General features: G+C 36.1%; 1 protein-coding gene across 2 annotated transcripts in view; it reads left to right on the top strand.

Annotated features, from left to right (window-relative positions):
* Nucleotides 1-27,048, top strand: part of Col4a5 (collagen type IV alpha 5 chain) — a 194,656-nt gene that overhangs the window by 110,783 nt on the left and 56,825 nt on the right. For both annotated transcript variants that reach the window (XM_015992158.3, XM_076562145.1), the window contains exons 23-34: nucleotides 507-577; nucleotides 856-1,047; nucleotides 2,075-2,243; nucleotides 3,604-3,696; nucleotides 3,790-3,894; nucleotides 5,622-5,719; nucleotides 7,185-7,335; nucleotides 18,715-18,828; nucleotides 21,847-22,014; nucleotides 22,885-22,974; nucleotides 23,424-23,573; nucleotides 26,557-26,655. In XM_015992158.3, the coding sequence (XP_015847644.1) occupies nucleotides 507-577; nucleotides 856-1,047; nucleotides 2,075-2,243; nucleotides 3,604-3,696; nucleotides 3,790-3,894; nucleotides 5,622-5,719; nucleotides 7,185-7,335; nucleotides 18,715-18,828; nucleotides 21,847-22,014; nucleotides 22,885-22,974; nucleotides 23,424-23,573; nucleotides 26,557-26,655 (1,500 nt within the window). The remainder of the gene's footprint in view (nucleotides 1-506; nucleotides 578-855; nucleotides 1,048-2,074; nucleotides 2,244-3,603; nucleotides 3,697-3,789; nucleotides 3,895-5,621; nucleotides 5,720-7,184; nucleotides 7,336-18,714; nucleotides 18,829-21,846; nucleotides 22,015-22,884; nucleotides 22,975-23,423; nucleotides 23,574-26,556; nucleotides 26,656-27,048) is intronic.

Raw genomic sequence — 27,048 nt, 5'->3', positions numbered from 1 at the left:
ATTCCCAGCACCCACTATCTGCAGTTCCAGGAATCTAATACCTTCTTTTAGCCTCCATGGGCACCAAGCACTCAGGTGGTGCGCAGACACATGAACAGAACACCCACGCACACGAAATAAATAGGCTTTGGGGTTTTTTGTTTGTTTGTTTGATTTTGTGTTTTTTGAGACAGGGTTTCTCTGTGTAGTTTTGCCCCTTTCCTGGAACTCACTTTCTAGCCCAGGCTGGCCTCGAACTCACAGAGATCCACCTGCCTCTGCCTCCCAAGTGCTGGGATTAAAGGCGTGCGCCACAACTGCCCAGCTATGTAAATAGGCTTTTTTTTTTTTTTAGAAAAGAAAAAGGATTTTTTTCCTATTGAGAACGTGAAAGAGGGAAGAGTATGACTTAAATGCAGTAGGGTAGAGTTCTCAGTTTAAAATCTAAGTTTGTGAGGCACTGTTGTCGATATGAGCATGATTGGGCCTCAAGGCTCAGAGCTCACGTGATTCTCCGTGTGTTTTAGGATCTCTTGGATTCCCTGGAGAGAAGGGTGAAAAAGGACATGCTGGAGCGACTGGTCCAAAAGGATTACCAGTAAGCCTTGATTGTATTATGAGCCACAAAGGACTGGAAGGAAGCCATGTGTCCTTTGATTTTCGCTTATAGACACATACATTAAATTTAGGTTTAATATTAAATTATAATTTATTTTATTCCTTCCCTCTCCCTGCTTTGTCGTCCTTACTTCATACGTTACTTTGTATACTAAATGTTATAGTGGGGGTTCATGGAGCAAATTGGAGAAAAGAATGTTAGAAAAAAAACTGATTTCCTTTTTGTCCTTCTTCTCCCTCGTTTTTCTTTCAACTCAGGGCATACCTGGACCTCCCGGTGCTCCAGGCTTTCCAGGATCTAAAGGGGACCCTGGTGATGTCCTCACTCTTCCAGGAATGAAAGGTGACAAAGGAGAGTTGGGTTCCCCTGGCGCTCCAGGGCTTCCTGGTCTACCTGGGACTCCTGGAAAGGATGGACTGCCAGGACTCCCTGGCCCCAAAGGAGAGCCTGTGAGTTGGCTTGATAGTCTTGCTTTTATGTCAGACTGGCACTTAGTAATGTCAGGATAGGTTCTGTTTCATACTTGTGTGTGAGACCATAAACTTAATTCTCAACACACTACTCCCCGCCCAAAAATAGCTTGCTAAATTAAAATAAAGAGTGGGCCTAATGCTTAGATGAATATTTTACTGATGCCTAAAATAAGAAAATTTTACATTGAAATGGTACAATGTTACTAAGTAGTAACTTACTATTCTCTTTCAGTTTTATAAACTTAATCCATTACTGTATCAATTATTACTAGCCATGAATATATGTATAGGAAGTTAAAATGCTTAGGAGTCAGTGTGGCATTCACTTCTTATTCCAAATCGCTCTGTGGGATATTTTTTAGACATGAAAAAAATCTAATTTGTTTTGTATATATAGGAATGTTATAGATTTGTGTGAATAGATGGCCAGGTTAAGATACTACAGAGCTGCCGGGCGTTGGTGGCGCACGCCTTTAATCCCAGCACTCGGGAGGCAGAGCCAGGCGGATCTCTGTGAGTTCAAGGCCAGCCTGGGCTACCAAGTGAGCTCCAGGAAAGGCGCAAAGCTACACAGAGAACCCTGTCTCGAAAAACCAAAAAAAAAAAAAAAAAAAAGATACTAGAGAGCCAAACACTGAGCGTAAGTCAATGGTCTCATTTTGTATTTAGCATACAGTCTTGGATATTTGAATGGGAAATATATATTATAATAGGATAAAGAGACGATAACCATCTTGACTCATGGTAGATTGTAAACTTTTTGAGAGCAGAGACCTTGATCTACTTATCTTCTCAGCTTGTAGCAATGGCAGATATTTGTTGAAGGAGGTGATGAGTACGTAAGTGATCATAGGTGCAATTTAACAATATCACACAGTTATATATATAGCATTTAAGAAGTATTTATGGCTGTTTCATGTCCCTGGTTGTATTCATTCATACTAACCTACAACCTGAAGTTGTTATATAAGTGTGTTTCTGTCTTAAATATTTCCATTTTCAGGGTGGAATTGCTTTTAAGGGTGAAAGAGGTCCTCCTGGGAACCCAGGTTTGCCAGGTCCCCCAGGAAATATGGGCCCTATGGGCCCCGTTGGTTTTGGGCCCCCAGGCCCTATAGGTGAAAAAGGCATACAAGGTGTTGCAGGAAATCCAGGCCAGCCAGGATTACCAGGTAAGTTTACTATGATTGTTTGTTTGATTTTAATTTTTGTGCTTAAAAGCAAAATAAAAATATTTGGAAATGTGTTTCTCCGGCCATTTATATGCTCCTAGCAAGGGAATAGAATGCATTTGTTTAAAGTGGGATTCTTGTTAAGTTTTTTCAGTCATTTGTTGGTATTGTTGTTTGTATTTTATGTGTGTATATATGTCTGTGTAGTTGTTAGCATGTGGGTGGGAGGTTCCCATGCACATTACATTTTTAAAAAAAAAATTGATATTATAATGTAATTATAATAGCCAGAAATTGGTGGCACATGCCTTTAAGCCCAGCTCTGGAGGCAGAGGCAGGCAGATCTCTGTGAGTTTGAGGCCAGCCTGGTCTACAGAGTGAGTTCCAGGACAGCCAGGGCTACACAGAGAAACTCTGTCTTGAAAAAACAAAACAAAACAGAAAGATACAGTATAATTTTTCCTCCTTACCTTTCTTCCCTCCAACTTCAACTCCTTCCATAATGTAACTCCTTGCACTCTTTCAAATTCATAGTCTCTTTTTATTTAGATGCTGTTGCATATATATGTATGTGTGCATATATTCCTAAATACATAAATACAACCTGCTTAGTCTGTGTAATGTTACTTGTATAAATATATTGTCAAGGTTGAAAACATGCACCTTAATTTTGGAGACAGGGTCTCTCATTGAACCTGGAGTTCATTAATATGACTAGGCTGACTAGCTGGTGAGCTCCAAGGATCCGCCTGACTCCATACCCTCAATATTAGGGTTACAGACATGTGCTGCTGTGGCTACCTTTTTTTCTATGGGTGCTGGGTGTCTCAATACAGATTCTTATTTAGCAGTCACTCTGCTGACTGAGCTCTCTTCTCAACCTCATTTGTGTTCTGATTCTCAAAGAAAGGAGAAGATAGGTGTTCCAGATGAATGGGGGGTGGGTGGTAATTTGATTTCCTGGGGTTTTTGTTTTGTTTTGTGTTGTGTTGTGTTGTTGTTGTTCTATCCAAGCCCTCTACTATTGGATGATGCTTTCCCATTCTGGGTGAAGGCAGACCTTCCCTCCTTAGATCACTGATTCAAATGCCCTTCTCTTCTGGAATCATGGGTCATGGGCATAATCAGAAATACTTGCTTTATCAGCTATCTGAATCTCCCTTAATCTAGTCAGGGTGACATATAAAATTAATTATCAAACATCCTCAATCATAAAAGTACCTAAAACTGCCATCTGCTCTTCTTTTTCTCTTTGAAATTCCATCCTTCTATTTGAGACCTTCCTAGAATATACAAAGTGAGATTGTTTTCTTTGGTCAGGAAAATGATTCTCACTCCGAAGAAATCCATCTGTTTTCAGGTCCTAAAGGTGATCCAGGCCAGACCATAACCCAGCCAGGGAAGCCTGGCCTGCCAGGTAATCCAGGCAGAGACGGTGAAGTGGGCCTTCCAGGTATGCAAAGAATTTACTTTATTTCGAAACATCTTTATCACTTGGTTTCTTTCTTTGGAAGTTTCCCATTCTTACGCTATCATTTTTCGATAGGTGATCCCGGACTTCCCGGCCAACCAGGCCTACCAGGGATACCTGGTAGCAAAGGAGAACCAGGTATCCCGGGGATTGGGCTTCTTGGACCACCAGGTCCCAAAGGTATGTTGGACTAGGTACCGAACTGTGTAGATTAGCTGGTTACTATGGTACTACTCTTTCATAATACAAAACAAAGTAAGTGTAACTCTTTTGCTATATGTTGTAATAAAAAGTCACACTGGGGCCTGGAGAGATGACGCAGTGACTAAGAGTACTGTCTGCTCTTCCAGAGGACCAGGGTTTACTTCTCAGCATCTCCATGCAAGCGCCTAACCACCCATAGTTCTAGTTCTAATGGATTCAGTGCCTTCCTCTGGTTTCTGAGGGTACTAGGCACACACATGGTTCATGTACATACATGCAGACCAAACACCCACACACATAAAATGAAAATGATAAAAAATTTAAAATATTAAAAAAGAAAAGTTACTACATGTGCCATAATTTTGGAGACTGGGTCTCTCTTTGAACCTGGAGTTCATTTTCTATAACAGTCTAGTGTCAAAACTACCTACAATGTTTTTAGTCTCACTGCAACTTGAGTTTTATTGATACTCATAAGAGACCCGCCATTTCCTATCTACATTTCAGAGATGCAGAAATTATTATTATTCATGTGCTAAAAAACATTATGGGAATTATTATTATATTTTGTGTTCATCATTGTGTTCTTGGAGCTTAGAATAGTTCCTGGGAATATAGCAAGCACTAAATAGATATGTAATGAATTAATAGATTGTATTAATCAGAAAATACATTCACTATACAACATGCAATGTTTATCCCAAGTAAAATATTCCTTTGACTTATTGAAATTTGTTTTTTTTCTACATTTCTGCATTATTCCTCACAGAATTTATTCTCATGAGTAGCAGGGCAGCCCCTTTGTGTAATGACAATCCTCACTTCTACCAAACACTTCTAGTCTTCAAATGTCAGATTTGATTTTATGTGTTAATGCTTCTACAACACATACAGTCACATTAGGTCATCTCTAGAGGTACATGATAGGCATTCTGTCACATTACATCATGATATAAGCAGAAGGGAAGTTCTGTATTTTTATGTGGTATTCATTCACAATATGTAGTTCTGACTTATTCTATATTCTTCAGAAGAGCATATTTTCTTCTATACCCATTACTCTGTGGAAATGAAAGGCTAATGTGGTTGAGAGAGAATCTATTAAGCCTGATTCTAAGTGGATATACAAAATGTCCGTGTATTTTTAACAAGTCAGTGTATAAAGCATGATTAGGGAGATGAGAATGTAACTGTTATATATATATATATATATAATTTTACAATACCATTCAGTTCTACATATCAGCCATGGGTTCCCCTATTCTCCCCCCTCCCACCCCCTCCCTTTACCCCCAGCCTACCCCCCATTCCCACCTCCCCCAAGGACTGCGATCAACCTGGTAGACTCAGTCCGGGCAGGACTAGTCCCTTCCTCCCAGACTGAGCCAAGAGTCCCTGCATAAGCTCCAGGTTTCAGACAGCCAACTCATGCAATGAGCCCAGGACCTGGTACCACTGCCTAGTTGCCTCCCAAACTGATCAAGCCAATCAACTGTCTCACCTATTCAGAGGGTCTGATCCAGCTGGGGGCCCCTCAGCCTTTGGTTCATAGTTCATGTGTTTCCATTCATTTGGCTATTTTTTTTTCAATAATTGAGTAAAACTGAAATTTATTATAAGCCACAGTCGCCCTAGGGAATGTAACTGTCTTTTAAAGCTTATTCTTTCTGTGGATTAAAAAAAAATGGCTTGCTATTTTGCAGGTTTCCCAGGAATTCCTGGACCTCCAGGAGCACCTGGAACACCTGGAAGAATGGGTCCAGATGGACCTCCTGGGTCACCAGGCTTTCCAGGACCAAAGGTCTGGAACATTTTTTAAAAGATTAATTTGTTATGTTTCATGTGTGTGAGTGCTTTGCCTGCATGTGTATGTATGTGCACCATGTGCATGCCTGGTGACTACAGAGGTCAGAAGAGGGCCTCGTATGGCCTGGAACTGAAGTTATACACAGTTGTTAACTACCATGTGGGTGCTGGGAATTAAGTCTGGTTTCTCTACAAGAGCAATCAATGCTCTTACCTGCTGAGCCATCTCTCCATCCCCAGTCTTTTGATCTTTCTGTCTACTCTACTGTCCTTAGTCCTAGTTCCTATTTTAACTTAGACGTTGTCACAAGTCTTTATTATATTGATTAAAGTTAACTATATTTTCATTTAAAAATAAAATATCTAATCCCAAACTATCTTTAATAGACCGAAAGGTAATATTTAGATCCAAAAAGTTTCTTACCTTTCTTTAGACAGGTGGGTTGTTAGATTAAATGAAAGAATCCAGTGATCAGCTTTGCCTGTGCTTATGTATATAAACAGTAACCCATTTCATACTTGTCCTACCTGTGAATGATTGGTGAAGTTGTGCTGGATGTATCAAGCCCTTCCTGTATTGTTTCTTCTGTCTCAAGTCCATCAAAGACACATAAAGCATATCACTGCTATTTGGTATTACTAATAAACACCTCCCTTTATATTCTTTCGGTTGTGTCTTATTTAACCTCACTTTTCAGCCAGCCTTCAGCTAACTGCTGCAATGCATAATTATCCTGACTCTTCTTGTATTTTCTGTGCTTTAATGATATTATCTTGCTGGGTTTCATCATTATTACTTGTTTTCCATGGGAAAAGCAGCTATGGGCTCTCATGAGAAAACTACTTCTCCGTTGGCTTGTTTTTATTTTATGATGAACATTTTCAAATAAACACAAAAGCAAAAGAAGTAATATAATGAACTTTCATATATCTGTCACCCAGGCACAAAATTATTAAGATTTTAATAATATTTTCTTAATCTTCTCCTGTTTTTTTGGGGGGAGGGGTGTTCTCATTTAACCCAAATCTCAAAAGTACATCATTTCACTTGCAATTGCCTCAGTATTCATCTCTAACTAAATGGAAAATTTATACAGAAACCACAATGGCATTCTAAGACTTAGTCAAATATTAAAAATAATTATTTGGATGATCTAATTCTCAGTCCATATTCACATTTCCTCACTTGGGTACAATGTTATTTAATCCCATGCTTTTTTAGTTAACTTTCTTATTTTGAAACCAGTCCAACTCATTTAATTTGATTTTACTAAACCCTGTTTCCTAGCCTTCCAGATGTTTCCTCTAACACGCCTATTACTTTTCATTTAATTATCCTTTCCTCACCATAGGAGAGAAGTATTACTTTGTATTCTCTGCTTTAAATTCTCTGTAATAATTGGTAAGCATCAGGAAAGTCACGGGACTTTTCCTTGTGTTTTGTCATGTGTATGCTTAAGGGAGAGCCAGGATTTGGGTTACCTGGGCCACCTGGGCCACCAGGATTCCCAGGTTTCAAAGGCACACCTGGTCCAAAAGGTGATCGTGGCTTCCCAGGACCTCCAGGTCCTCCAGGACGCACTGGCTTGGATGGGCTACCTGGACCAAAAGGTATGGAGGCTCTTGCTACTTCTCAATTTGCTTTAAAGTTTTGTTGATGTTGAAACATTTAGAAAAGGTTGAGGATCATAAGACAGTTAAGTGGAGAGCCCATGATGCTCTTCTGTCACTGCTATAATTTTGTTCATATTCTACTAGTTAGTTTTAATCTTTATTTCCTCGGAAAGGTAATACAAAGATATTTGCATAAAAGTAACAGACCTGAGTGTGGTACCATAGTCCAATAATCCCCTCATGTAGGAGTCAGAGGCAGAAGGCTCAAGGGTTCAAGGCCATCCTTGTCTATGTAGTGAATTTTAAATCAGCCTGGACTACAGAATAACCTGTTTCAAAAACAAACAAACAAGCAGACAAACTGACGGAAGTATTTCTTTCACTTCGTCCCCCATCCACTTTCCTCCTCCTCATCCCATAGGTAATCTCAGTTGAGTTTCTTTTTCTCGGTCCATTGTTCCTCTACACAAACACATAAATACATAAATACTTCGGAGGCTTTTTCTTCATTTGTCAAAACAGAGGGCATAATTACCTTTTACCTTTCCTTGTGTTTGTGGTGTGTAGTTTTATAATTTAGGAATCACTCTGTGTCAGTGCTTGCAGCATTTAAAAGCATTTAGTGGGCTAGTATTTAATTATATGGGTATACTATCAGTTGCTACTTGTTGGAATGGATTTTTGCCAATCTTTTCTGATTACAAATATTGTCACACGTGTTATGTCAGATGTGTGAAGGTATAATAGTAGACTAGAGAAACAAAAATGAATTTCCTCAGTAAAAAGTAAAAGCCTCTCAAGGAACTGTGAAATTTCTCACAATCTGTGACATTTACATTTCTAGCAACAATAAATGAATGTACTTGTCTTAGCCAATCACTTCCTGACTATGCTAAAATAAAACTAAACAGCAAACAAACAAACCTTCTGGATTTTTCTAGCCTGGTGAAAGTTTATAAGTAGGTTTATTAGTATAATTTTTTTTCTTTAAAAAAGTTTTCAAATACACAGAAATGTTAAAAGAATTGGACATTGAATGGCTATCTTTCCGCTGCTTGGGCCCAGCAGATAACATTTTGTTTCCCTCTAAACTATTTTTAATTAAAATACTGTAAATATATAAGCTAGAGATATAGCTGTACAGTAGAAAACTTCCCTAGTATGTGAAAGGCCCCAGATTCAAGCCTCAGTCCCAGAAATGGAAATTCCATGTCTAATACAAGGTAGAAAATACAACACAATGACTGTTATATACACCCATCACTGGCGTTCTACCCTGAATGTTTTACTATACATGTTTTATCATATATCTGTCCATCTCACCATATCTCTATATAGCTGTTGATTTCTTTTTGATGAATATCAAAACAAATTGCAATAGTGGTGCACTTCTCCCTAAATACTCAGCAGATGTACAATAACTACAATTCCAAAGGTGTCTTATGTATTTTATTTCTATATAAAATCCATAGATGCATTTTCAGATTGGCAAATATAATCCAATATCATATAAACATCCCAGGGCTGGGGATGCAGCTAATTGGTAGTACTTTTTCCTGCAATGCTCTAAGTCCTAGTATACACATGCACACACACATAATATATACATATATTTACATATATATATCCAGAAACTGTCTTTATTCCATTTTCTAAATAGTCTGTAACATCCACACAAATATTGTTATGAATGTTTTAAAATATATTGTTATTCTGTCTGTTCTGGATTCCTTGTGTACAGAATCATGCAATATGTACATTCTTGTAAAACATCTTTTACTGAGCATGTTTTTTAAGAAAACATTCACTGTGCTCATCACTAGTTTTTATTACTAAGAAATTACTAAGAAACAAGATGACATTGTGTGGACACCTGGCTGTGCCAAGTTGCTGACTGTTACAAGAGAAGCAATTAGAAGAATTCTCTAAGTGTTTTGATGGATATATGCTTTCATTTTGCTTAATCATGTAGCTAAGATTAGAATTGATGCTCATGTGTGCTCACTTATATAAGAAACTATTAGGTCTTTCTCCAACATGAGTATGCCATTTGAAAATTTACACCAATATAACATTACTCTTGATTATCTCCAGCATTAAAGTTTTACTTACTTTGTAGTAGTATTATAATTTACAATTTTAATTTATATTTCTCTAGTGACTAAGGATGTTCAGCTTTTTATCAGTTCTCATGGATTATTATTTAGATATTTAAGCACTTGTCAGCTTGAATTGATGAACTGTGTTGTGTTTTATGTTAAGTTGAAGGTATTCCTAGTATACCCCAAATACTTGTCCCTTTTCTAGAATAAACTCAGAAATATTTTATCCCTGTATTATTTACCTATTCATATTTCTAGTGTGTTTGGATGAGAAGTTTTAATTTTATTGTTTTATTTATTTTTTAATTTATGTTTTCTATTATTATAATTTTGTGCCTTGTGTAAGAAATATTCACCTACCTAGCACTACCAAGACATCCAGTCCTAAAACTGTCATTAATCTCAAATAATTTGAGTTTATGTCATTTTATTTAAAATAGAAACCTAACAGTGGATTATGTGTCGATCTCTATCAAATCAAATACTGTATAAAATGTATCTTTTTCTTTGCTGTCAATTCTGTTTCATTCATCTTCTTTAACTAGCATCACGTTGTTTACATTACTATAGCTATAGATTAATATGTGAGCTCCCATAATATAAAAATTAGATTTGTTGTTAATTTTTTTTTTTTTTTTTGGCTTTTCGAGACAGGGTTTCTCTGTGTAGTTTTGGTGCCTGTCCTGAGTCTCACTCTGTACACCAGGCTGGCCTTGAACTCACAGAGATCCACCTGCTCTACCTCCTGAATGCTGGGATTAAAGGTGTACACCACTGCACCTGGACTGTTAAATTTTTTAAACTATACTATGTACTTTGCTTTTCTTCTCAGCATAGTTCAAATGTATGTCCCCTACTGTGAGTGAATTAACCACCATTTCATATTTTAAGAGCCTCATTTTCCCCTGTGAACTGTTGATTTCATGTTGCCATTTCTCTACTGCTTTAAGCTTCTTGAATTTGATATCTTTAAGTATAAAAAAGAATAGGATTAACATAGCTGGCTTGGTTGGTTTTATTTCACTGGTCAGTTTGCAAGGAAAAGAATTCTCATGGCCAATGTATTGGAGACTTACCTAAATTAAATTCATATTCCTGAATCATGTTGAGTTGATTTTCATTAAAACATGATGTATCTCCACTTAATTTTAGCCAGAACGGATTTTGTTGTGAAAATCCCAAAACTAGTCCAAGGCAGCTTCTTCTTCTTAAGTAAATTCTTTTAATAACACCTATATATCTTTGACTAAATAAGTTTGAGGGGTTGTAAATCACTCAGAGTTGTAGTGTTTCCCAACAGTTAAGCCCATGACTAGAAATTGCAAATCAAATTATTCTGAATGATAATCTACTGGTAGTCTTTTTCAGGAAATTCCCTACTGTATTTTGAGACATGATTTATGAAGAAATGAACCGTAGCATATTTGAAACATGTACTTTTTAACCATGCATTTGTTTAATTTTTTAAAGGAAATTTAAGATTCCCATATATTTAATAGTAAAATCTCAGTAGAGTTTGGAATGTTTTGCTTGATGGTTTTGTTTTCATTTTGAGACAAGGTCTCTCTATGTAGCCTAGGTTGGTCTTGAACTCATTATTCCCCTATTTCCATATCCCCAAAAATGGGATCTCAGATGGAAGTCATTGGGCACTACTTCTAGTATAGTTCTTAACGTGCTAAAAGAATTAATATTTGGGCATTTTTCTATGTAATTTCTTTATTTATCTAGCATTTATTATGTTTATATCCTGGACCAGGTAATACTTGAGTCACTAAAAACATAAAGGTATAAATTCTGCTCTTGAAAAATCTCAGAAGTTGCTCTCTACTATTAAAAAAATCTAGCTCAGTGGTTCTCAACCTTCCTAATTCTGTGACCTTTTAATACAGTTCCTCATGTTGCAGTGACCCCCAATCATAAAATTATTTCATTGTTACTTCATATCTGTTTTGAATTTTGCTACTGTTTGGAATCACAATATAAACATCTGATATATAAGATATCTGATGTGACCCCAAGGGGTCATGACCCACAGGTTGAGAACCACTGGTATTGCTATGATGGTAGCTTTTTTAATGTGTGTGCTAATAAAGTTTCAAATCAATACATTATTATCAAAACTCAGCTATCAGACTACAATAAAGTGTTTTACCACCATGACTGTGGTTTATGCTCAGTGATAAATTACTTGTATAGGAATTTACTATGAAAGTTTGATTCTCAGGATTTATGTCTCCAAAATCTTCACTTATTAGACATATTTAGACAAATTAATAGATATTGAAACTCAATGACTAAACTGTAAAAGGAAATTGGTATGTCATTTTCAAAACAGTATAGACACCAACAATAAATATAAAAAGTTAATACCTGTGATGAAATTACTCTGTGAGTAGAAAATATTCTTAATCTCGAATATCACAATTTAATTATGCAAAACGAGAAAGGAATAAAGATAATGACTTTAGAAGCATTCTGTTTAGCTCATATATTAATTTATTTCAGGATCTCATTTCAGGTTCTTGGAGGTATAGGAGATTACACTTTGCCTGAATCTTTTAAAAGGATATTCTAATCAGCAGAAATAATATAGAAAATACTGTGACAAATGAAATGACATATTTGGAAATATTAGAAGTAAAAACTTTTGATAGCAATAAAATGTGTATCTTTTTTTGCAAAATCAAGAAAATGCGCCTAATATATTTATAAGGAAATATAAATATAATATAAAGTATTTATTAAAAACTTGAAATTTTAGAATTGATTTTTTTAAATCCCATGTATTAGTGGGAAGGCTTGATGTTGTCAATTATCCCCATTTATAAATAAATATAAATCACTTTCAATGAGAATTTAAGAAATTATCCAGAAGCACTTCATGAAACTGATTTAGAAACTCAGTATTTACTAAATACACATTAATGTATGTTAAAATGCCAGTGTAATTATGACACTGTGGACCAGTGCAGGAATAACAAGTGAACTAGTAGAAGTGTTCTGAATGATACATGTATGCCTACATAAACTTCGTATTTCACAGAAGTATCTTCATTAATCAGTAAGGAAAGTGAATTCTTTCAACATTGATATGAATAAATGATCTCACTAAATGAACACCTAATGCATAATATATAAAAAGAGGGCTTAGAATTATAAATATTATAATTATAAAAAGTAATTAAAGTACGTTTGAAATATTACAAGAAAATGATATTTTATATTACTAGTTTATAAAATTTCAGCAGCTCTTTTAAGTAAAGTAAATACAAAATTAAAGATAGAAAATTGTAATGCTATAATTCCCATCATTAGATGGTCTTGATTTTCCACCCTCATCCAAGTAGTATATACAGTACTTTGTTACTCAAATCTTAGATGGTCTTTTAATAAAAATCCCAGAGCCAGATATCAGGGTGAAAGCTGAAAGATCAGAGAAGAAGAACAGCCAGCCAGTAGTTCTTACCTCTATGAAATCCTCAGCCTAAAGAGAGTGAGTGCCTGTTTGTTCACGCCATATAAACCTTTCTCTGCCCTGCTGTGTAACTTCCTGGGATTAATGGCCTGTGTGCTTCCCAAACAAAAGTATGAGATCTCAAGTGCTGGAATTAAAGGTGTGTGCCACCACTGCCTGGCCTCTATGTCTAATCTAGTGGCTGGCTCTGCCCTCTGATCCTCAGGCAAGTTTATTAGGGTACAGAATATATTACCACAGTACTTAGTCTTGGCATTGTGTGGATGGATACAAAAATAAGATGCCCAGAATTCTAGTAGGAAAGTGTCAGGAATTTTACCTAATAAGAACAGGACACGATTATTTTCCATGCATGCATGTTAACCAAGGAAGGGCAAAAATCTTGGCCATTAAACAAAGCTTAGCAAATTAAAAATATATTTATTAAGAAGTCAATACCAGGAAAATTAAATAAGGAAATTATATCAGGAAGATACCTATGCTTGGAAAAATCCTAACACTTAGAAAATATCCTGAGTACATAAATAAACCACGAATCAAAGAAGAAATCATTAAGACAATTAACAAACATGTCTAATTGAGTGAACATGAAAGTAAAACATATCTAGTTGCTCAAAATGAAGTTTGTATGCTAAAGATTATATTAGAAAAAAAGATACAAGCCTTTATTCCCAGCACTCAGGAAGCAGAAGCAGGCAAATCTCTGAGTTCGAGGCCAGCCTGGTCTACAGAGCAAATTCCAGGACAGGCAAGGCTGTTACATAAAAAACCCTGTCTCAAAAAAGATCTTAAATAAATTTTTAGAAAATAAAGAAAGTAAACAAATTGAAAAGAATATATGCAAAAGGAGAAAATATATCAATCATACAAAATTTAAAAAGCAGGAAATTTATGTGAAACCAAATGAGCTTCTTCAAAAAGTCCAGTAGAACTGATACACATCTAAATCCAAATGAATTCATTTGAAAACTCTAGGAAACTGATAAACATTTAGCCAGGATGACTGTGAAAACAGAACCCTATGGGTTATGAATATTAAAAATGAAAATAGGGACATTATTACAGTACCACTGTTAGACAATAAAGGAATAGCAAAGGACTATGACAGATAACTGCATGCTGGCAAATATGGTAACAGAGAAAATGGGCCAGTTATAAAGTATTGCTAAAATGTATTGATGATCACTGGTAAATTATACATTTTTTCCTAAAATTGAATTTTTAGTATAAAACTCAAAGAATACTTCAAGTGCAGGTGACCTCTCTGGGAATTTATATCAAACATTCTAAAAAGCAGTAATAACATCCCTACACAGTTTCTTTCGCAGTAGAATACTGGATCACTTCCCAGTAGTTGTGAATGAGGGTATCAAAACCAGGCAAACAAGACAAAACAAACAAAAATCCCAAAGAACAAAACCTAAGTCATAGGCCAAAATCTCTCAATAACAAATAGGTAAAAATTTTCAAGAGAACAATAACATGTCTAATATTACAATATATAAAAACAGACTACATCATGAACAAATAAACAAATTAATTTTATCTTCAGAATACAAGCTGCTTTGACATCTGAAAATTATTCAGCATAATCTGCTATTTCAACATTCTAAAGAATTACATATATGCTATTACCTTAAATATTGCTAATAAATTATTTAATAAAGTTCAACATCCATTCCTTAAAAAAATACTTGTAGAAAGTTATGAACTCAAGAAAACCTGTTAGCTGGGCTTAGTGACTCATGACTATGAACTTAGCATATGGTAGGTTGAGGCAGATAGATTTCCTCAAGTTCAAGGACATCTTGGAGTACATTGTCTCAGGCCACCTTGCTGGGCAGTGGGAGGCTGTGTTTCATAATAATTGTCATTAATAATGAAACCCCAAAACTCGTTTTTATGATATAGTCTTTTATCATAAGTCTTATATGATTTTTAAGTTTAGTTTAGTATAATTAATGAACAAAGAAATGCTTTCCTCCAAAAGATAGGCTACAACACAAAGTTGTTTGCCCAAAAATTCAATATTATACTGGAAACATTTAGCCATTGCTATAAGACAAGACAAAGAAACTAAAAACATACAGATTGGAAAGGAAGAAATTGCCTATTCATACATAATATGACTTTATACTTAGAAAATCATCTTACACTAAACCTTAGAACAGAAATAAAGTTAATTTTAGAGTATAGGTATTAGGGCGCATATAAAATTTTTTTTTACAAATTAAAAGTAGATGAAAAGGATTATTTAAAATAGCACCAAATTTCTTAATGTTCTTATTATGCATATCTCTAACAATTTGTGCAGTATTTATATGTAAAGAGAACTACAAAAATACCAATGACACAAAACAAATACAAATACATTGAATGATATACTCTGCTAATTATTGGCAAACACAATTTTCTTAACATACCAATTCTGTCCAAATTAGACTATAAATTAATTGTATTCTTAAGGAAAGCACAGCCGAAGTTTGTCATTGTTCTAACATTTATGTGGAAAACTGAGCAACCTACAGTAGCCAAAACCAATTAAGAAAGTGCAGTGTTGGAGAATTTGATTTCAAGACAATACAGTCTTCTAGTGGTTAATATATCTTGGAATATGTGAATTAAGACACATGGGGTCTAGAAATAGAATTGTGCTTGATTCTTTTGTGGAGCTGGAGATAGAATCCAAGCACTCACATATGCTAAGCACACACTCGAAGGCTGGGGTAAATTCTATCCTCACAAATATAAGTTTCAGTAGAAAAAGAAACCTTCTAACAAACAGTGCAAAATCTATTGTGTCTATGTGTATGAACCAGGCAAATGAATCTCCCATTTCTAGTTTTATCTCAGAATAGATTGGAGACCCATACATAAAGCTTCTAGGACACAAGCACTCCATGTTTTTCTGTAAAAAGTCAAACAGTAGATTATTTTAGATTTAGTGGACCACATGTTTTTGTTGCAAACTCTCTTTTTGGATTACCCTATGTAATCTTTGTTTCTCTCATTGATGGGACAAAATAACCAGCCAAAGACACGAAGAAGGAAGGATTGATTTGGGTTCCCAGTTCTAGGGTACAGCCCTAGACGTCATGATAAGAAGGGGCCGACACGACAGCAAAAGCTCAAGGCAGCTGCTTTCCTGGCATCTGTAGTTGGGAAGCAAAGAGATGAAAGTGCTTGGCTCACGTTCTCCTTTTCAAAGTCTGGGACGACAAGCCATTGAATGGTGTCAGCCACCTTAGGATGGATCTTCGTACCTTAATCTAACCTAAATAATCCTCTACAGTCTAGTTTAGAGGCTTGGCTCGAAACCTTGTCAAGTTGATAATCAATTGTAAGCATCATATGTTATGAAAAAATATTCTCAGCTCATAGACAGTGAAAGCACAGGTCTATAGGTAAAATTTGGCTTTCTTTTAAGTAAAAGCATAGTAGAAAAAACTTTCTGATCATAACCTAGACAAAAGCTGTTAGATAGGACATTAACAATCACAAAAGGGATGACTGCTAATTTGGACTTCATTAAAATAAAATATTTTCATATCATGTATCTAGCGAAGTATTTGTAAGCAGAATATATAAAAATCCATAAAACTCAACAGTCAGAAAACAACCACCACATTCAAAAGTAGAGTTGGAAAGCATTGCCAACTATTTAAATAGATATTTATATTTAACCCCAAAAGACAAGTAAGCCAGTATGTGTAAGAATCTTCAATAGAGCCATCTGCAAAATGTAGGTGCAAACTATAGTGAGATAGATACCTGACTATAAGAATTGACTTTCTTTTCAAAAACAAGAAAAATGGCCACCAAGTACGTAGCATAACTACGAGTTTTTCACATAGCTAATTAGAATGCAAAACAGTGCTTTGAGAATCCATTCGATCTCCAGCACAGGAACCAAAATCAAGCTTAGTTTCACTTTGAAAATTTTGTGCCAGTATAGTAGAAAGAAAAGCGTGGTCTTACACTCTTAAACTGCAATCCCACTTCTAAGTATTTACTAAAGAAAACTGTGAAGCTTTGCATAAAAATCTGTAAGTCTTATGAGCTTTATTCATAATCGCCAAGAATTGGAAACAGCCCAAATGTCCATCAAGCAACAAAGACTAACACAATGTACTGTATTTATGCAATGAAGTACTTGATTTGTGGTGTTAGGAATCAAGTCTAAGACCTCATGCATGCTAAACATACACTATAACTGCTGACATAAATCTCAGCCCAACATATATCTTTCAAAAATTTACACAGTCAATTTCAATAGGAAAATAAATCTTTACAACAAACAGTGCTAAAATGATTGGATATCTGTATACACAACAAGCATAAATGAATCTCAAATGCATCATATTAAGTGAACAAAGACATACTCAAGAGGCTACAAACTGCATGATTGCATTTACTACATTATGGATTTGAAACTTTGTAAGAAATAAACTGGAACACTAGTTGCAAGAAAATTGACATGTGGAAAAGGATCAACCACTGAGGACTGATGAAACAGTTCTAAATCTGGATTTTAGTGGTGGTTATATGGTGGTATACATTTGTCAAAACTCATCCGAGGATGCAGTGAAAGAGCACCTACCTTTTCTTTTTCGAGACATGATTTCTCTGTGTAGCTTTTGAAGCCTTTCCTGGAACTCACTCTGTAGACCAGGCTGGCCTCGAACTCACAAAGATCCGCCTGCCTCTGCCTCCCGAGTGCTGGGATTAAAGGCGTGCACCACCATCGCCTGACTTTTTTTTAAATTCAATGTTTTTGTTAATTCTTCAGAAATTCATACATACTATGTGGGTTTCTCACTCCTGCCTACAACACCTTCGAGATCCATCCTTCACCTCTCCATGCCTCCCAACTTTATTCCTCTTTTAAAGAAGAAATAACCCCCTGGGTCCAACTTGCGCTGCCCATCTACTCATGAGTCCACTAGAACAAACTACTAGGGCCACACCTTTAAAGGAAACTGACTTTCCCTTCCCCAGAAGCTGTCAACTGTCAGTAGCTCCTCAACGAGGGATGGTGGCAGGAATGTCCGTCCACTAGTTTCATCTTTTGCAGGCAACAGCTGCTGTCCAGGCCCTAAGTGCAGCTGCCCTGCCATGTCCAGAGACACTGAGTTTCTCTAGTCCTTCCTGACTTCCGGCCCTTACAATCATTCCACCCCGTCTCCTTCAATATTTTAATAGATATAATAATTTTGAAAAGTGAGAATGATAGGAAATGCAGGAAGTGACGTTTCTAATGTTAAAATATTTTAGGCAGGTTGGGGAGAAGCGTGAGCGCATTTTCAGCCACGTAACCTTGAGTTAATAAAAAGGAAGATGGTGACATTTGTCTGCTTAAAGAATAGGTGATTAAAAACTCTATTTTCTTAAGTAGAGAGTTACCCAGTGTGTATTACACAGAGAGTAAGAAGGTGTAGGTTAGAATCTTGTGCATTTTGAGAGGTTGAGACAGGTGCTGAAGTTGACTGCTTGCCTTGTGTTAAATGAGACTCTATTGATGGGATTTCTGCTTTGGGTACTTACTTTTACTTTTCTTCCCATATAAACTAGTCTCACTGCATCTTTTTATGCCATATTTGGTTGATATCACTGGAAGCCCTGCTCTTTTCTGAAAGAAAACAGAAGAGCTTTGTTTCTAGGGGGGAGAGGAGATGGGGGACACCTGGAGGATGGGAGGGAGGGGAAACTGTGGTTGGGATGTAATGTGTGAGAGAAGAATAAAGAAAAAAGGGGGAAGCTATTGTTTTAAACATGTAAACTGTGTTTTTTTATAAGGCGATACTGGATCAAATGGACAACCTGGCCCAATAGGGCCTCCTGGGCTTCCAGGAATTGGTATTCAGGGACCACCAGGACCACCAGGAACTCCAGGGCCAATAGGCCAGCCTGGTAAGATCACAGTAAATGTGCTTCTTATAGGACTTGCAGTGTATATGAATGTCTTCCAGCAAAGTGATTTAAGAGGCAATCTATGTTTTTGGGTGTGAGCCTAGCCTTTAAAGGCTGAGCCACCTCTACATCCCATCTATGGGCCGGGTGGTGGTGGTGGCGCATGCCTTTAATCCCAGCACTCGGGAGGCAGAGCCAGGCGGATCGCTATGAGTTCGAGGCCAGCCTGGGCTACCAAGTGAGTTCCAGGAAAGGCGCCAAGCTACATAGAGAAACCCTGTCTCAAAAAAAAAAAGATGTAATCTATGTATGTATATAATTTTATAAAATTGTGAATTATATAGATCACAGTGTAAGAGCTAATTTAATACTTGATGTTTCCCCTCTCTGTTCACCTCACATCCATCTATTTCTAATAGCACAATTTGATAATTACACAGTTACCATTACCATATAATCATTGAACAATATAGTTCTAGAAACATAGACCTCAAACTGTTAGTGCTGATTATTTTATACCAGAATAGCTATTGTGCAGTAAAATACAAGGCTTGCATGTAGAACTTCTTCACATTATTAACATATAAAAACCATAATGAAGGTTCCACAAAAATGTCCTGTAAAAATACATCATAGGCATTTTGTTTCCTTTTATTTGATCCCCTCCCCTTCCCTTCTGCCCTAGACTAATAATAATTTTATAACTGAGAACACTAAGTTAAAAAAAAAACAAATGGATAGTCAGAAAGGCATTGTGAACATATAGCCTAGTGATTTTGCCTCCATAGATAAATAATTGTATGGCTCTTCTATATTTGTACAAGACTCTATACAAATTGTGGATTCTGAGTGAATTCATAGTTTCTATTTGCTCAGTTGTAGTAAGGGCCATTCTCAGGCTTGCATTTTGGTATTTCAAAGTATGGTAATAGTTCATAAAAAGAAAATATGGAACATTTAACTGTTTTAACTCACATGAGCACATCAGAAAGTTGAGCACAGTTCAGATGTACATGTAATTCTTTTGAGCATATAGATATATTTTCTGACCTTAAATGACACTGGATATGTTGTCTGTCATTGCATTAAAAATCTCAAAACAGTGCTTAACAATATAAAATGGCCATGAAGGCTATTTTTATTCATGTGCTATTTTAAAACTGGATTTGAAGGCACACTGTATCTTTTTTATGGCTCCTGACATGTCGTTACTGATTGAAACATTAAAAGAAAAGAAAAAGAAAAAAAACTTGGAATCATGCTTTGAACAGAGTTGCTATAAATAGTTACTTCATCGTTCATGGAAAAAACACTTTGTCCAACCTATAATAGCAGTGGGATCTTGAAGAAGAAAAAGTATTTTTAGTTTAGTTTTGGCCATTACAGAGTTCACCTGCTATTTCACAAAGAAAGATAAAATATATTTATCATTTCTGTTGTGTTTTATTGTTGCCTGAAAAAGTGCATGACTGCGTAGAAGCACTTTGAACCCATGCATCACAGCTGAATGAAAGTAAAACATCATTAATAAGTATCTTAATGAAATACAAAATTTTAATACATACTTCCTTTTAAATATAGCTAATACCTTGCAATTGTTTTATTTATTAAATCATCTAATACTCTATTTCTATACCACTTTCCCCTTCCTGTCTCTGGTAGTATATACATATATTGATCATAATGACTGCATAGGATCAGAACAATGCACATTAATACATTTTAATTTACTTTCATATATTTGCCTATAAATTTTTTCTTTGTCACAGACTTTAATATCTTAACTAATATTACTTGGCAGTTAACAGAAGTTAACATGAAAAATTATTCAATGCACTCTCAATATATAGATTTTCAAGTCACATTTTTATTATGCATGGAACACATATTCATTTTTTAAGGTAAATTTTATTATCATCACCAAGGCAGAATATTAACTTCACCCATTTTAAATTATTTTTATTTTTAAATAGTAGGGTGATCAGCAAGATTATTACCATTCTCTTGCTAAACCTGAGTTATAGTGCATGACTAAAACTTCTAGAACCTTATATAATTGTTTCATTTTGCAATAAAAAAAACTTAATTCAAAAGAGTAAGAACTGATAGTATCATTAAAACAACATGTAAGACAAAGCCAATATCAAATCAAACCAAACTGACTTATTTGATAATTATTTAGAGGGGCCAACATAATATGTACTAATAATTGATGCCTATTATGTTGACCTCTCTAAATAATTATCAAATAATGGAACAGTGAAAATCCAACTTTGGTCAGTGTGTCAGTGACAAATCATAAATTGTTAAAAATCTACAATGATATAAGCATTGAAGAAAATGCATTCAAAAATTCTACAACAATTTACTGCTATAATCTTATTTATTGAATATTATAACTGGAATACTGGGGCTCCTATTTCATGGTTTTGGTATTTTTTGTACTTTATTAAAAGGTTAGTCAACAATCAGCTAGGAAATTTTTTTAAATTGTGTTTTACCAAAAGTAATTTGAGAAAAACCATCTTAAAGAAATACGATTTACAGAATCTAAACTTGGTCTATGAGCTGGCTTTTTGGAGCCCATTACCTATGGTGGGACACCTTGCTCAGCCTTGATGCAGGGGGAGGGGCTTGGTCCTGCCTCATCTGAATGTATCTTGCTTTGCTGACTCCCCATTGGAGACCTTGCAGTTTTGGAGGAGTGATGGGGGCAGGTGGGGGCGGAGTGGAAGGAGAAATCAGAAGGGGATCTGTGGTTGGTATGTAAAAAGAATTAAAAAAATTCTTAAATAAAAAAAAAGATCACTTGATTCTTCTTGACAGAAAAAAAATATTTAAGATGTTAAAGCTTGATTTTCTTTAGTCATTTTTACATGCACAATGCCAAAAGACTCTCTAATGTACTCCCTTAGGTTTATCATATACAGATCCTGTCACTTCTTTATGAGAAAAATAACCAGATCCATCATTTAGAAACTGCTTCAATACTTACTAATGTTATATTTTGTTAACTAGGGTTACATGGAATACCAGGAGAGAAGGGAGATCCAGGACCTCCTGGGTTTGATGTTCCAGGACCCCCAGGAGAGAGAGGTAGTCCAGGGCTTCCTGGAGTCCCTGGTCTTATAGGACCTCCAGGATCACCTGGTCTTCCAGGAAAAGCAGGTGTCCCTGGATTCCCAGGTAATATTTAATAATTTGATGGGTTGAGGATCAATGAAACTAATTTTAGTATGACTCTGACAAATAATTTTCATATTACATTTTATGGATCGGCACTCTCTATTAAGGAAGAGTGTTAAGTGTATGAATGTTGGAGACTCAGGTTGCTGTTTGCACTATACTCTGTATGCCTGTACAAGTTATATATTACTATATAATAAATAATCCGAAATGTAATTGTTTAAAGCAACTTTTCAAACATTTTGCTTAAGATTCGGTGGGTCAGAAATCAAGGGGTGCCTTTCTTGGATTATTTTATATAATTTATGTGACTCCAACAAGAATTTTTAGAGTTGAAGAATCCAAATCTATAATGGCAGTTTTCTGACACGGGTACTTTTGTAGCTCATGTAGCATCTAATCATTCATAAAACCTCTTATCACTGTAGCATCCTTCCATTGCAAGTGGCTTCCCAAAGAAATAATTTCATGAGACAAAAATGAAGTCCCAGAGAGATAGCTCAGTGGCTAAAAGCATTGGCTGCTTTTCCAGAGAACTGGGGTTGGATTCCCAGCATCCACATGGTAGCTCACAATTGTCTGTAACTCTAGTCCCAGAGGATCCAGTACCCTCTTCTGGTCTCCACGGGTACTGCATGCACATGGTGTACAGACATACATGCATCCCAAACAACCATACATGTAAAATAAGAATAAATATGTGATTTTTGGAGAGAAAGGAGAAGGAGAGCAGGAGGGAGTAGGAGAGGGAGAGGGGAATAAAGAGAGAGACAGAGACAGAGACAGAGACAGAGACAGAGACAGAGACAGAGACAGAGAGTATTTCCAAAATCCCAGAAGACAGAAGCAACTAACTGATATTTTCCAAAGGTGCCAAAGGAGAAATAGGTATGATGGGACCTCCAGGCCCACCTGGACCCTTGGGAATCCCTGGCAGAAGTGGTGCTCCTGGTCTTAAAGGTAAGAACTGGAGTTCACTGACAGTTGTGTGTGACAACGAAAAGTAAACATTGTGTTCTGTCAATATGGGTTTTGTTTTTCCCATTTTAAAACCAGCAGTGCTTGGTGTTTTATTTCTTTGTGATATGTCAGTTAAAATGTCTTGTTTTCAGTTTGTTGACATACTTAATCTGTATGCCTGAAACACTGTAAATGCTGAGCCCATAATCTGAGAATTGAACTTCAGATTTTTCTTATGGCGAGCCTTTAATCATCATCCAAATATTCTAGAAAGCAGAGAGATTATTACCTGACTTTTAAAATATGTATTCACACAAGTAATTCATTGGCAGACATCAAATTACATAAATGTTTTGAGTGCTTACGAGCCCACCCAGTTATGAGACTGGGGATAATTTTACATGCATTAATTATGGATGGACAAATTTGGTGTGCTTTGTTGATTTTAGGTGATGATGGCATGCAAGGTCAGCCAGGCCTTCCTGGCCCTGCAGGAGAAAAAGGTGGTAAAGGAGAACCTGGCCTTCCAGGTCCCCCTGGACCAATGCATCCAGATTTTCTGGGATCAAAAGGAGAGAAGGGTGAGCCTGGCTTACCAGGTAAGTGAATGGATGTATTCATAAATACATTTTTTTACATATGTGAAGTTTAATTTTGGGGATGGTACTAGATAACAGACACAGTTCCATATGGATGCTAGCACACTTTCTTTCACTATATACCCCGTCCCTGAAGTTTAATTTTCACATATTTATCCATGTATGTATGTGTGTACATATGTATGCATTTATTTGTTTGTGTGTGTGTCACTGAATGTGTCAAAGAACTACTTTCAGCAATTGGCTCCCTCCATCCACATTGTGCATTCCAGGAATTTAACTCAGGTTATTGGGCTTTTCGCAAAGCACCTTTGCTTACTGGGCCATCTTGCCTGGCCACTGACATTTTATTTTAGGTATCAGAGGAGTAACTTGGAGGTACTGGATTCAACAAGGCAATTAGATACACAACATTTTGGTGGTGAATATTTCATTTGATTCATGATGTTTCATTGATTAGCTTTCTGCTTGAAGATTTTCTGTTGTTTACCTGTCGTGAGCTACAGGAGTTTTAAAGAAGACTTGGGGAACTGGGGAGATGGTTTAGTGAATTGAGTGTTTGTTACACAAGCATGAAACTGGCATTTGGATCCCTAAAACCCACATAGACGCAAAACAGGCACATGCCTGGAATAGTAACACTTTTGAGCAAAGGCAGGGGAATCTAGGAGACCTTGGAGGTCAGTGAGAGACCTATCGTCAATGAACAAAATGTCGAACAATCTATGAAGGCATCCAACTTCAATTTTGGGCCTATATGTGCACCTACCTGCAAACACACATGTGCCAAGAAACCTATGAGCACACATACATACATACATATGTACAAACATACATACATATGTACATACATGCATAAGTAAATACATTCATAAATAAAACAGACTTAAATAACTGCCTTCAGTTTTCCAGGAGTTTAGAAAATGATATATAGCCACAATAATTTGAGAATAACATTTGAATGTGGTGGTCCTTTTCGGTTTTTTCTCCTTGAATCCAAATGAAGGTGAATAGTATCATGTTGTATATAATAGTTTTTAAATTGTAAAACTATTCATTTCTTTTTATAGAAGTATAACATAGTTCATCAAAAATACCACAAAACATATATATATATACACAAATTAACATAAAATGCCTATAGAAAAGAAAGAAAAGTATTTGTTGAAAAAGTACTAGCCTTTCAAACATTATGAAACTTAGATTGATCATTAATTTGTAGCTTTCAGCACATTTGCAATTCTTTTTGTGTTCTACAAATGTTGTCAGTTGTACATGTGTGTATGTGTGTGTAAACAAATGTTATAAGTTTCACAATGAGCATGATTTGATGAAAATTTTCATTAACATATTTCTTACACTGGAACTTTTCACAAAGTACACAAAGGGGCAGGAACATGTAAATTTTAGGATGACTAAAATGGAATGTCTTTCTTAGGTATCTCTTCTTTTAAAAATAAGATTCTTATTGATTAATTGATTGACTGATTGATTGGTATGTATGCATATGTGTATGCTACAATTCCTATGTAAGTGTCAGGGACAACTTATGGGAGTGAGTTTTCCTGCTTCAGTATATGGGCTCTGGAGGTTGGACTCAGGTCTTCAGGCTTGGTGACATGTTCTTTTAACCACTGAGCAATGTCATCAGCTCCTGGAGTTATTGTCTTATGTGGCTTTTTTTTTTCTTTTTTTCTTTTTTTTTTTTTTTGGTTTTTCGAGACAGGGTTTCTCTGTGTAACAGTCCTGGCTGTCCTGGAACACACTCTGTACACTCTGTAGACCAGGCTGGCCTTGAACTCACTGAAATTTGCCTGCCTCTGCCTCCCTAGTACTGGGATTAAAAGCGTGGGCCACCATTACCTGGATGCTTCCTTTAAAAAAAAAAAAAAAAAAAAAAAAAAAAAAAAAAAAAAAACATGCTTTCTGAATTATAGAAATGGTGAAACATACTTGACTTCTATCATAGTATTACTAGTAAAATACTTTGAGACAGATAAGAACCAAGAGGAAGTTGACATTTTGGGCTGATCTAAATTTCTTGATGAGAGATAGCAAAAATTGGAGAAACTAAATAGTCTGTAGTACATTTGGCCACTGCTATCATTGCTACAGGTAGTCAGGACCAGGCATTGAACATTATTTTGTTGTTCTGGTTTGAAGTGCTGGGGATCAAACTCAATGATAGGCAACTTCTTACTGAGCTATACATCCCATCACTCTCCAGGGCCATCTTAATAATTCATGATCTACATCTATATCATGTTAGAAACAAGGATGCTGCAAAAGTACCACTGCCAATTCCAAAAAAGTTTGGTAATTTATTCCCAAAATGTGGCAGACACCCTGCAGAGCATCCTTACCCTCCCAAGCACTACATAAGGGATTTTTTTTCAGTCACAAGCATTAATTTTAATCCCATTCGGTTACAGCTAGGTTTTTTTTTACTTTAATTTTTTAAATTTTATTAAATTTTCTATTCATTTTACATACCAAGCCCAGATCCCCCCTGTACTCCCCCCCCCCCCCAGCCAGCTATCTCAGTCGATAGAGCATCAGAAAATGTGATAAATCCACGGGAGTCTGGTTAAGGAGTATTAGGGAAGGGATGGTTTCTATCCATCTTTTCTTCTCTAGGCATCATCTTGAAGTTGATTTCTGCTGCATCTTTTTTGGTCATTTTTTCATTCTCATTTGTCCTAGGAATTTTGTCTTCTTGATTTAGGAAATCAAGTGAACTATCAGAAAAATGAGTTTTTGTCACAGAGCACAGAAATGGTTAAAGTGCAGCAATCCCCCAACACACCAACACACACACGCACACACGAGAGAGGGGGGGGGGAGGGAGGGAGGGAGGGAGGGAGGGAGGGAGGGAGGGAAGGAGGGAAAGAATATGCCAGTTTCTTCTTGTAAGCAGCTTTTTTGGCAAATTAATTTATTATTAAGAATCAGCCTAACTTGTTTTTATGCTTATCCTTGGAAGGTATTCCTGGACTTTCAGGACCAAAAGGCTACCAGGGTTTACCTGGAGACCCAGGGCAACCTGGACTGAGTGGAGAACCTGGATCACCAGGACTACCAGGTATGTAAAATAGACCACTGTGGCATTTGACTAGCTAACAGCAATCCATGGAAAAGTAATTGTGACCTTATCATGTTTAATTGATGATTTGGATCCAGTCGTGATAAGTGCAGTGAGGCTTGGAAAAATTGTTGACACTTGACCCAAGTTTCAACAGACAAGATATACAGGACATTTTATTTTGCTTGTTCAGATTCATAGTTTGCTCTCATCAGAATATATGTAGAACTATGATTCAAGTAAGGTGCTACATTTTACTACAGACACTCCAACATATAAATAAGACAATTCTCCGGTAGGAACCTGAAAAAGTCACCAGTGTTTTTTGCTTTTGTTGTTGTTGCTTGTTTGTTGCCTGCAATGTAAAAAGATGATTGAAATTTTTAATTTTTA

The sequence above is a fragment of the Peromyscus maniculatus genome, chromosome X, assembly GCF_049852395.1.
Source record: "Peromyscus maniculatus bairdii isolate BWxNUB_F1_BW_parent chromosome X, HU_Pman_BW_mat_3.1, whole genome shotgun sequence".
In the NCBI taxonomy this organism is placed as follows: Eukaryota; Metazoa; Chordata; class Mammalia; order Rodentia; family Cricetidae; genus Peromyscus; species Peromyscus maniculatus.
The sequence above is the reverse complement of the archived record's forward strand: the minus strand, read 5'-3'. Positions and strand labels throughout refer to the sequence as shown.